Source organism: Cervus elaphus, chromosome 13, assembly GCF_910594005.1.
Source record: "Cervus elaphus chromosome 13, mCerEla1.1, whole genome shotgun sequence".
NCBI classification, from domain to species: domain Eukaryota; kingdom Metazoa; phylum Chordata; class Mammalia; order Artiodactyla; family Cervidae; genus Cervus; species Cervus elaphus.
The window spans coordinates 12,282,226-12,294,852 of record NC_057827.1 but is presented as its reverse complement, the minus strand read 5'-3'; the positions used below and the strand labels follow the sequence as shown (position 1 = coordinate 12,294,852).

At 42.7% G+C, this 12,627-nt stretch overlaps 1 protein-coding gene across 5 annotated transcripts in view; it reads left to right on the top strand.

Annotated features, from left to right (window-relative positions):
- The first annotated feature begins 6,715 nt into the window (after positions 1-6,715).
- Positions 6,716-12,627, top strand: part of PGPEP1L (pyroglutamyl-peptidase I like) — a 79,253-nt gene continuing 73,341 nt past the window's right edge. For 2 of the 5 annotated variants that reach the window (XM_043921936.1, XM_043921937.1), the window contains exon 1: positions 6,744-6,817. In XM_043921936.1, coding sequence (XP_043777871.1) covers positions 6,784-6,817 — 34 coding nt within the window. In that variant the 5' untranslated portion in view covers positions 6,744-6,783. Of the gene's footprint in view, positions 6,818-12,627 lie in introns of all 5 variants that reach the window. The other 3 variants (XM_043921938.1, XM_043921934.1, XM_043921935.1) reach the window with 3 other exon arrangements.

Sequence of the window (12,627 nt, the reverse complement as noted above, 5' to 3'; positions counted from 1 at the left end):
TGGGAAGATCCCCTGGAGAAGGGATAGGCTACCCACTCCAGTATTCTTGGGCTTCCCTGGTGGCTCAGATGGTAAAGAATTTGCCTGCAATGTGGGAGACCTGGGTTTGATCTCTGGCTTGGAAAGATCCCCTGGAAGAGGGCATGGCAACCCACTCCAGTATTCTTGCCTGGAGAATCCCCACGGACAGAGGAGTCTGGTGGCTACAGTCCACAGGGTCACAACTGAAGCAACCTAGGGCCCATACTGTTCTAGATTCTAGGGATTCAGCCATGGACAAAATGGACAAAACCTGCCCTCAAGGAGGCTACTTTCTGGGCAAGAGTGGGCAGGAGATAAAGAGAACAGAATAGTATGTTAAATAAGTATGTTAAATAAGGGGAAAAAAATAGAGAAAGGGGATGGGAGGAGGGAAAAACCATGAAGAAAGCGAGCAATGTGGGAAGGGAAAATGGCCAAGGCTGCAGCAAGTACAAAGGCCCTGAGGTGGGAAGAAATCTCTTTTTCAGCCCCTGTGCCTGTGTGGAGCCCCTGATAAACCCAAGGATGCTACTTAAACTGTTGGCACAAAGGGCTAAAGGTTTATTAATCCCAGCTGCAAAACATACAATGTTTGTTTGTTTGAACAAAACATGCAAAGGCCTTGACACATTTTTTTTAAGTTTTTGTGTTGTTTTTAAAATTACTTTCATGGTTACTTTCTGAATTCCTGTTACTTTTTTAAAAAGAAAGAGCTGTAAACTGAAAAGTTCCCTGCTTCTCAGCTGCTTATTCAACCCCTGTCCCAAAGTTAGAGCTAAGTCAAATACTTCTTTTCCCTTATAGTTTCTGAGTGTTCTGTCTTGCTTGGGTAGGCTGAGACCACCCCCAAATTAGAAATAAATCCTTCTACATTTGCTTTCAGTGTTTGTACTATTTTGGGTCTTTAGATTTGAATTTTAAATCCAACTAGAATTTATTTACGTATGTAGCATAAGGAGTACATCTCACTATAGCCAATTCTTCCAACACCATCAAATGGTCCATTCTTTCCTCCACTAATTTTAATTACTCCCTTAACCATTTATTAAATCCCTATATACATTATGACTCTTGCTTTATTACCCTTTTTACTATTTCTACAATAATACACTGTTTGAATTACCACAGCTCTATCATATATTTAAATATCTGAGAGGACAAACTTGCCATCATCAAATATTAGAACCAACTAATTAAGGACATTGAGGTTTGATAGAGATTGTGCCTAGTTTTGAACACTGACTTGCAGAATATTAACGTCTTCAAAGTTTTGAGTCCTTTCATCAAAGAACCTAGCATACCTTGCTTAGTCAAGTCTTTTACTTTACTCTTCCTTTTTTTTTTTGTGTCAAAGTTCTACAGTTCTTATAAATGGATCTCATATATTTCTTGATAGGTTTATTCCTATATATTTCTGATATTTGTTGGCTATTTTTAATGGCTCTTTCTTTTCTTCAACTACATTTATTAATCAGTTATTGCTCTTATATAAGAAAATTGTTAGCTTGGGTAAATGCCAGTCTCACATCCAGCCAGTTTTATGAGATCCAGTAGTTTCTAAAATCAATTATCACAGAATTCCTAGATAGACAATCAGATAGTCTGTGAATAAGTTGTTGATTTATAAACCATCCTCAAACCTACTTAGCCACATGGCACTCACTTCTGACACCAAAATTACCCTGACTCTAACAAAGAAAAATGAAAAATATTGTTTCTATATGTAAACTGGAAAACAGGGGCCTGGAGCTTGCTTTCAGGATGGTCTTCCCTTCATTCCAGGAGGTTGTTAAGCACTCTGCTTCGTCCTTCAAATGGCCTCACTCATCCACACAGGAATTTCCTCAGTGTTAAGAACACAACTGTTCTAGCCATTCCCAAGGTATTTGTGAAATTTGAAAGAAAAATCCAGTATTTAAACAATAGGGCTAGCGAGGTATTGGATTTTAATAAGGCTTTAGCCGCAGTTGTTACTTTTCAGTCAAGAGAATGTAGTCCTTAAAAAAAAAAGAAAGAAAAAATCAAGACTTAGCAAAAATCAAAGGAAAAATACAAGACCAAGGAAAAATATCCACAGACTTTCCTCCTATAAAATGTAAGAAAACTGTTTCAGGATGGTTTAGAAATCAACAACTTGTTTATAGACTATCTGATTGTCTACCTAGGAATTCTGTGATAATTGGTTTTAGAAACTACTGGATCTCATAAAGACTGGCATTTACCCAAGCTAACAATTTTCTTATATACAAGCAATAACTGATTAGTAAATGTAATTAAAGAAAAGAAAGAGATTTACAGTCTATCACAGCAGACTGTCAGAAATTTTAAAGCACTAGTTTTCAAGCTATTAATTCAAATTTCATAGGTGAAGTTACAAAAATGATTATCTTTCAAACCAGTTTCCCATGGAATGCTAAGATAATCCCAGCATTGTTATGTGGTCTCTAACATACCAGTTTCCTAATTGTTTCAAAACAGTTTTAAATGGTTGTTTCAGAATGTTATAAAAGTCTCAAATTTTTTATATTTAAATAAGTAAATGTCATAAGCATTGAGAATGAGGCTTTAGTAGAAAGGTTAAAAACATAAATACATGGCATCTGAACTCTCCCCCAAGATGAAGCACAGCTTCAGGATTCTTTCTTACCTGGGTGGTGGAGCCAAATCTTGCCCAGCACAACCTGCAGTTACACAGAGATGAGTGAGAAAAAATATCAGTGGATAACTGCTTCAGAGAGCTAATTCCACAGCAGTTAAAAATCATAAATGGTATCATTTTTGAAAACAGAACTGTCTACCACATTCATTCAGAATGCTCCTCTAATTTAATACCTGGTGAACCTAACAACAAAAAAAGAGAAAGCAATGGGTTTTTGATGGAACATTCTGAATTACTTAATCCCTGCTTTGATTTTAATTAAAACCTGCTCACTTAACTGAAAATGTGTTCATGTATACCACAAGGTCACTTTACCACCAGCTGTGCCATGTTCTGTATAGGAGAAAAATTGTATTCTAGGGCAGCGTTTGGCAAACTACAACATACAGCCCCTATCCAGCCCACTGCCTATTTTTGTGCAGCTTGTGGGCTAGAATAATTTTTACATTTGTAACTAGTTGAAAAAAAGTAAAAGGAGAATAACAGTTTGTGACACATGGACATTAAAATTTCAGCGTCCATACATAATTATTGGTATACTGCCACGCCCACCATTTGCATTTTATCTATGGCTGCTGGAAATACCACGTGGTCCACAAGCTTAAGATATTTACCATCTAGCTGTACAGAAACTGTGTGTCCACCCCTGCTGGATTATTAAGATGAAAAAGCAAAGTGATAGGGGAGGTTGACACCCAAAGGCTACCTTAAAAGAGTGACATTTTTCAAACTGCTTTGACAAGAGGCAGTTTGGCTATCAGTTCTATGTCTTATGGTAGAGTAAGTAGCTGATTTAGAAGCAGTGATGTTTGACAGAGGAGAGTTATTGTTATTTATTATTAAATTATCATCATTATTATTATCTTAACCACCAGTGCTTCTCGCCGATTTATTTTCTCCACCTCCTAAGAGGAATTTGACCAGTTTGATTACATCTCATTTATGTCAAGTGTACAAAATGTGTTGCAAGAGTTGTCTGTGTCAGAGACAATAAACAAACCTTTTAAATCCTTCTTGCTTAAGCAGGAAGTCCCAACTTGCCAATGAGAAAATTAAAACAAACCTCACAGCTGTATGTTTGGCTCAAAATGAGAAATATTTTAGGTCCTGGGATAGTGTCATCTTGGCAACCCCATGCGTCCTCCCTGGTGAGATCACCTGCACACCGCTGCTTGCTTTCCGATTCACTGAGAGAGGGTCACACCTTGTCCTCTTAATCCCAGAGTCAAATATGATTACAAGGATTTTCCTCTCTGGACTCTAACTTGTAAGGAAGATCACTGTGTTTTTTGTTAAACAAAAACAGCTCTCTTTAGTTGCCTTATTCATTCTCAGGCTTAGTATATTTCATCGGTCTAAAGACTGTGTTTGACATTGGTGACTGTTGGGGACCATTTGTTTTACAGTGAAAAAAGTGCAGATTTCAGACTTTAAATCCATACTTCTCTGAATTGTTCTCATTTTTGAGAGTGAGAATGTGTGTGTGTCTTTCTCCCGAAGGGGGATGAATACAATCAGACGTGTCACCGTGGCTAACTCAAAAATGTATGTCTCTCATTTTCTTTTTTATTGATTCTAAAATTACAGAAAATTTTAGGATATAAGAAAATAAGTGAATCATGGGAAAGTGAAAATTCTAGGACACATTTCAGTTGCAGTTAAAATAGGAATGGCTCATGTCAAATCCTGGAAAATAAAACTTGCAGTCTCATTATCAGAAAAGTAGCGTTGTTAAAAATGGGCAGTCTTAACGGCTGAGGAGTCTGTTTTGAGGCATGATAAGTTGACATTAGTAAACACAAGTTAGATGCCCAGACCTCATTAGTTGTGTTGATATCAGAGTTTGACCTTAGCAGTAATGAACTTGACAAATGTGGGCATTTCCAGTGATTTAACCTCTTCATTTATAAGTGATAGACAAACCCTTCTGATAGAAGGACTAGTTGAGTGACATGAACCAGGGGATCCATTTATCAGAGATGAGGGTGGGAGGCGGGGAGGAAGAGAAAACATCAACAGTGAGAATATGAGAAGCTGGTTATTACTTTAAACTTGGATTTTTGTATTGTCTATGTTAATCTCAAAATAAGGTGACATGCAAAGCCCTCTGTATTTCCTGCAAAACAAGGTGGCCCCAGCTTCCCAGAGCAGGCAGGGAAGGGCCACTGGGGGCAAATGCCACTTCCCACCTGTTGTCTGCTGTAAATAAGCCTGCAGCCCACCCCAGGGGCCAATCAAAAGGAATGTCCCATCGGTTCAGTGACCTAGGAAGGCATCAGGTGGAATCTAGTTTGTTGGCAGTGACCCCAATTAAGTAGGGGTGGAGGCATACTTTTTTTTTTTTTAATCAGGGGGCCAATTAAGATGAAACCTCAAAGTCACACCCTCTGTTAGGGAGTATTCTGAATTTGGGGAAGCAGTGTGATGCTGGGGGACATGGGGTTTTACTGGCTTCCCCTGGACGGAGCCTATGATGGCCACACTCAGATGTGGAAAAAGAATTATGGTTTGTTTGTTCTTTTTTCTTTTTGGCTGTACCACCAGATGTGTAAAATCTTATTCCCCAACCAGGATTGAACCTGTGCCCCCTACTTTGGAAGGGCAGAGTCTTAGCCACTGGGCCTCCAGGGAAGTCCTAGAATTATGGGTTTTGCACCTCTTGTTAGAAAGCTTTTGTAAAAATAAATAAATAAATAAACATTTGTAATTAAAAAAAATTTTTTTTAAGTAGTTTATTCTGAAAGGTCAAGATGTTTCATGTTTCACGACATGGCTTCTCCAATAGAGGAACTAGCCCCAGGTGTTAGCTCTTTCGGTTACTCGGACCCAATTAAGGAGGAGCAGGGAATAGCCCTAGAGCCAGGAGGCAAGCCAAATCAGCTACTTACTCTACCATAAGACATAGAACTGATAGCCAAACTGCCTCTTGTCAAAGCAGTTTGAAAAATGTCACTCTTTTAAGGTAGCCTTTGGGTGTCAACCTCCCCTATCACTTTGCTTTTTATCTTAATAATCCAGCAGGGGTGGACACACAGTTTCTGTACAGCTAGATGGTAAATATCTTAAGCTTTTGGACCACGTGGTATTTCCAGCAGCCATAGATAAAATGCAAATGGTGGGCGTGGCAGTGTACCAATAATTATGTATGGACGCTGAAATTTTAATGTCCATGTGTCACAAACTGTTATTCTCCTTTTACTTTTTTTCAACTAGTTACAAATGTAAAAATTATTCTAGCCCACAAGCTGCACAAAAATAGGCAGTGGGCTGGATAGGGACTGTATGTTGTAGATTGCCAAACGCGGGGCATGTAGCTAGTCCGGTGCCCTGTTAGGGCACTGATCGCAGTCAGAATGGGGGTTGGTGAGACCTCAGCCAAGCGCAGACTTTCCGGCTGTGTGAGCCTCTGCCCCCAGGCCTGCGGGAGGGCTGGCGACAGTGTCCGGCGCTCTCTACCCAGAAAAGGGTGCTGTGACCGTCCCCTTTTCGCAGAAAGGAGCAAAGGGTGGGGAGAGATTAACTGGCCTGAGGACCCACAGCTTATAGACGACAGGTGCTTTCAACCATCACTTTTAACCATAAGCTTCATCTGTGGTTTTGGCTTCTGTTTCTTTTTCCTTTTTTTCCCCCTCACATATTCTGCAGACTCAGTTTCAAGAGTTCCCACATTTTATCAAGCCAGGGTGTAAACAAACACCTTGTAAGTGTCCCCAGCATCATGACTTGCTGGGGCTGTAACGGGTGGCAGCAGCTTTTAGCTCCCGCCCAATCCCAGTCCCAGACAATCTGGCACAGCTGGTCGCCAGACTCACGTCTGAACCTAGCAACCAACAAGGTGCCCAGAGCCAGGTGGCCGGAAAGACCGTGGTGGCGCTCTGACCCTCTGCTTTTCTGCAGGCCCTGCGCCCAGAGCCAGCTATGTCTGCTTTCAAGGGGCATTGTTTACACCCTCCTCCACCCTCCTCCAGAGTCTTCAGCCTTTCAGCAGCCCCCAAATGCTGCGGGGTGCTCGGTCCGCATCCATCCCAGCCAGAGGCCAACACCAGCGTGGGCCCGGCCTCTGACCCGCGCAGGCGCACAAGCGCGCTCTCCGCTCCGGTTCCATGGATTCCCGGTCCAGCTGCGTGGTGGTGACCGGTAAGGCGACTTTTGTGCTTTCCACTTGCTGCTGCCTTTAGCCTGACCGTGGAATGCGCACTTGCCTGATCCTGGTCATAAATAGTTCCCTCGTGGCGTGGCGGGGGAGGGGCGGGGCGGGGAGAGTGGCAACTGGCGGTGCCAATTATTCCGAATGGAGCTAACTTCCTGCTATGCCCCGTTAAAAAAAAAAAACAACCAGGGGATGGAGAGGCTTTTCTGCTTCTGTCGTGTCATTCACTTCAAATAACCCTTGAGCACACAGTGGTGCCCACGTGTGGCTTAGACCTTTGTCCTTCAGCCCACGGAGGTGGGGAAGCGGAGGCTGGGGCCCCTGTGGCATCTACTAGGGTGCAAGCTATTAATAGGCAGCAAGGAAGGGGCGCTGGGAACCCAGAAAGAAAGAAGGGGGCGATGACCACCCCAAAGGGGGCACATAGCTCCCCCGCAAACTGGAGGCTTTGCAGCCACTCAGGGAACTCTCAGCACCCTCTGAGAGCCACCAGTTAGACTTTGAACCCCAGAAGGAATGGTAGCCACCCACTCCGACCTTTTACCAGCGCATTCCAAATGAACCCCAGACACCCCCAGTCATTGTCACAGCTGGTCCCTGGAGGGCTTGATTTCTTCACACAGCCCTTTATTTTTAGTCAGTCACATTTGGCATATTTGAAGTTTTCTGAATTGTATGGATGAAGGAAACAAGAGACAAGGGTTTCTGTGTGTGGGAAATTGAACGTTACCTATTTTAATATTTTCAGACTATAATCAAACTCCTGTTAACCTTCTGAGAAAATGAAAGTTCTTTCCAAAGCCTTTTTATCTCCCTTGTTCTCATTTGTGTTATTTTGGGTATTAGAGATTGGTTCAAATTACCCTTGAATTCCTAAGGACACTATAACCTGGTAAATGTGATACTTGTCACAAATGAAATCTGAATGCTGAAGCACCAGGGCAGGTCTTAGACTCACATTAACGACCCCTGCCTCTGTCCTGTCAGCTTGAGATTTGCTGGCAAACTCTAGATTGTTTGATGGTACTTGATAATCAGGGGTGATTTGGGAATGCCCACTGGCTTCCAGAGCGTGGCCTTCCTTTATTAAAAATGCTGTGAGCTGCCAGGGGCGGTCTTTTCGTTTAATTGGGTCTGCTTCACATGTAAATCTCGCCAAGACATTGGCACATAGACAGATGGTGAGGGAACAAGAGCTCTGACAAACTGCCCCAAGACCAAGGCTTCAGACTGGCCCCACACAGTGATGATGGGAGACAGAAAGCCTGCCTCCCTCCAAAGGGCCTCTCTTGATTCCAAGAGATTTCTCCAGCCACTTTTCACAAGTTCCGCCCGAGGGCCTGCCACGTGTAAAGTGTAAGGTTTGCCCATGCAAAGCAAAAGTTTCAGACCTTCATTTGCTGAGTTGTTTTGCCTAATTGAAAACAGATAAGAGATGATCTGGATACACTGATCTGAATATGATTCTAAAGCAGCATGTGATTTGGTGGGGACTAAAAATGTCACTGCATTTTTAGTATTCCTGCAGTCATCCCAGAAGGTACTTTGTTTCCCAGTGGTTTTTCCTTAATCTCAATATTTTCCTTTTTTTTTTTTTTTTTTTTGCTTGGCAACTTCAGTCTTATTTATTCTATAGGACTCAGTCAAAGTCAGAAAATACCACTAGATTTCCTGGGACATCCTGTCTCAAACTTTTCTCTTCCCTGAGAAAGTTTTACCCTTTGTGAGTCAAACTTGTGAGTGCTATATACCCAGAGGTTCCCGAACTTCAGAGGCACAGTCTTCTCCAGAACTGGCTTCTGCTCCAAAGGTTGGAGGTCCAGGGGTGGGGATAGGGGCAGGGTTCCAAGGGTTGGTAGTTAATCATAGCTCCTCCCTATCTCGGAATCATGATTTGAGAAATGCCTCCCAGGAATCAGATTCAGTTCAGTTCAGTTCAGTCGCTCAGTCGTGTCCGACTCTTTGCAACCCCATGAACTGCAGCATACCAGGCCTCCATATCCATCACCAAATCCTGGAGTTTATCCAGAAAAAAGGAAAGTTATACCCATTTGAATGCAGAGTTCCAAAGAATAGCAAGGAGAGATAAGAAAGCCTTCCTCAGTGATCAATGCAAAGAAATAGAGGAAAACAATAGAATGGGAAAGACTAGAGATCTCTTCAAGAAAATTAGAGATACCAAGGGAACTTTTCATGCATAGATGGGCTCAATAAAGGAATCAGACTGCTAGAATTTAAAGCCTCACCTGGTAAAGCTGAGCTGGAGAATGCTATTTCCACCTGCAGCCCACTGCCCTCCACCCTGCAGTGAGTCCCTCCTCAGTCATAGACCCATCTGCCAGTAGCTGACCTTCCCTACAGGGTCAGGCAGGAACCACTGAGCACTGAACACGGGCCGCACTGCAGGAGAGATGAAGGAAGAGGCCCCAGGGGCCTGGTCCCTCCTCCTGGCACAGCATCCTAGGGGGCTTGTGATGGTTAATTTCGTGTGTCAACCTGACTGGCCACGGAGTGCCCAGACCTCTGGTTAAACTCCTTTCTGGATGTGTCTGTGAGGGTATTTCTGGAGGAGCTTAGCGTTTAAAGCAGTGGGCTCAGGAAAGCAGTGCCCTCCCCAGCGTGGGTAGGCATCATCTAATTCATTAAGGGCACGAATAGAATAAAAAGCCCAGGAAGGTTGAATTCCCTCGGTCTGAAGGCATGGACCGATACATCAGTCTTCTGCCCTCAAATGGGCGCTCTTGGTTCTCGGGCCTTCAGCCTCGGGCTGAAATTTGCTCCACTGGCTCTCCTGGGTCTGCAGTTTGCAGACGGCAGACAGATCTGGGGAATTCTCAGTCTCCATAATCACGTAAGCCAATACCTTGTAATAAATCGCCCCCATACATATATATATACATACATATATATGCAGATATATATGTATATATATACATACATACCTGTACACACCTGTCAATTTCTGGAGAGAGAAATAGGGCCTGAGGTACAGGTGATATCTCAGCATGGAAAAGAAAGGGCAGGACCCCTGACCGATAGGCTCGGTGCCCAGATAGGGGGTTTGGGGCTGAGAAATGGTGGCATCAAATGATCAGAGAGAATAGGGCAGACCAAGGATCTAGTTGGAGCCCATCCCATACTTCTGGGAGAGACAGTGAAAAAGGATTTAGCATTTGCTGAGCACCTACTAGATTCTGGAACTAATACATGCCGTACTCAGCATTGTTTAATCAGCCCCAGGAGGTACGTACCTGTCACCACCATGAAGGTGAGCACTTGGCACTGCTTCCCATACTTCCCAGGCAGTATTGCAAATGCTCCACTTTATTGATTTATTCAATCTGCAAACCACTGTATTAGACTAGTATGATTAGTGCCCATTTTACAGATGAGAAAGCCAAAGCACTGAAGCTGAGTAACTTGCTCATGATCACCGCGCTGCAAAGTGGTGGGGCTGAGATCAGATGCAACAGCAGAAGCCTGAACCCAAACACTGAGGTCTCCAACCACTCCTGGCTGTCGTCAGACCATGGCCTGAGCTTTGATGGGCCGCTCTATGGTGTGGATGCCGTAAAAATGAGCAGCAATCATAGTGAGAGGGTGAGGGAGTCCCTCTCCCCAGGCCAGCAGAAAACCTTTCCTAAGCTAGTCCCAGAGGGGGCTTGCTGTCCTCCCCAAAGCAAAATTCTACTTAATTTCCTTTTATTAGAGATCATAATAAATTGCAGTTAAATGACATAATCGTACACAATGTAGATCAGTGTTCCCTGTTCAAGGACCAAGCCCTTCTGTCCACAAGCCTCATCCAGCTCTCGCTCCTTCCCCGTGTAAAGGCCTCCCCAGCCTCTTCCATGGGGCTCTCCTCACCCAGGCTCACTCCCTGCAGCTCCTCTGCCTCTCCCTCACCCCCATAGAGTCCTGGCTCACCCCCACTTCCTCCTGGAGACTTCCCCAATCACCTCTACTCCAGTTGCTCTCTCCCCCTATGAAGTATTCTGATCCTAGTTGTTCAAAGCCTTGCTAGTCCAAGTGTGGTGAAGGCCAGTAGCATTAGTACCACTGGGGAGCTTGTTAGGAGCTCAGAATCTCCAGCATCACCCCAGACCTGCCCAATCAGATTCTATATTTTAATAAGATATACATGCACTTTAGCATTTGAGAAACTCTGGACCAAATCACACTTTTTTTTTTACATTTTGAAATAATTATAGATTCACAAGAATTTGCCAAGAAATGTATAGCATGGTCCCCTAGAGCCAGACCCCCAGTGTTAACATCTTCAGTGTCAGAGCTAAGATACTGACCTTGGTATAACTCTGTGTGTATGTGTGTGTGTGTGCACATGTACACACTCTATGCAGTTTTATCCCATGCTTAGCTTCGTGTAACTACCAGCATCAAGATAAATAACAGAACCAAAATCACAAGGTTTCCTTGAATTATACCTTTAGAACCACACTCACCCTTTCCCCAGTCTCTAACTCCTGGTAACCACTAATCTGTTCTCCATCTCTATAATTAATTTTATAAATGTAAATGTAAATATCAATATTATATAGATAGAAGCATACAATGTGTATCATTTTGAGATTGGCTTTTTTTTCATTCAGCATAATTCTCTTGAGGTTCATCCAAGTTGTGTATACCAATAATTCCTTCATTTTTAAAGCAATTTTAGTAGCTTTATTGAGATGTAATTCACATGCTATAAAATTTACTCATTTAAAGCGTACAGTTCAATGGCTTTTAGTTTAGTCACAGTTATGCACTTATCACCACAATCAATTTTAGAACATTTTCATTACCCTGAAAAGAAACTCGCCTCCCTCATCCTCATCCCTACTCCCCCCCTAAACACACACACACACACACACACTCAAGCTCAGTCTTTATAGGTGGCCAATCTGGACTTATCACGTAAATGGAGTGATGCACTTTTGTAACTGTTCTCGTTCACTGAGCTTAATGTTTTCAAGCTTCATCCATGCTGTCATATGTTCATAACACTTCATTCATTTTTATCGCCAAATAGTATGCCATTGTATGGCTAATACCAATTTTGTTTATTCATCAGCCGATGGACACCTGGGTTGTCCCCACTTTTGTATTTTCACTGCTCAGCAGTATTCTATGATCTGGATGAACCAGCTTATTTAGCCATCCACTCATTGAAAGACATTGGGGTGATTTTTCTAGCTATGGGCTATTACAAATAAAGCTGCAGGGAACATCTGTGTACAAGTTTCTGTGTAAGTTTTTATTTCTCTGGGGTAAATATGGAGCAGAGAAAGTCCTTGGAAGTCCACTTTCAGTTTTAAAAGAACCTGTCAAACTATTTCCCAGTGGCCATACCATTTTACCTTGCCACCAACAGTGTCCATGTGACCCAGTTCCTTTTCATCCTCATCAGCTTTTGGTATTACCAGTATTTCTGTCTTAGCCTCTCTGATAGCAATGTAGTGACATCTCACTGTGACTTTAATTTGTATTTCTCTGATGACTAATGATATTGAACAGTTTTTCATGTGCTTATTTGCCACCTGTATGTCCTCTTCAGGGAAATGTTTCTTTATGTCTTTCCCCCTTTTCTAGTTGGACTGTCTTTGAAAGTTGAGTTTTGAGAGTTCCTTATACATTCTGCATACAATGCCTTTGTCAGATATGTGATTCGCAGCTGTCTGCAGCATGTCTCTTCATCCTCTCAGCAGGATCTTTTGCAGAGCAAAAGATTTTCATTTGGATGAGGTCCACTTTCTCATTTTTTACTTTCGTGGATCATGCACCTGGTATCAAGTCT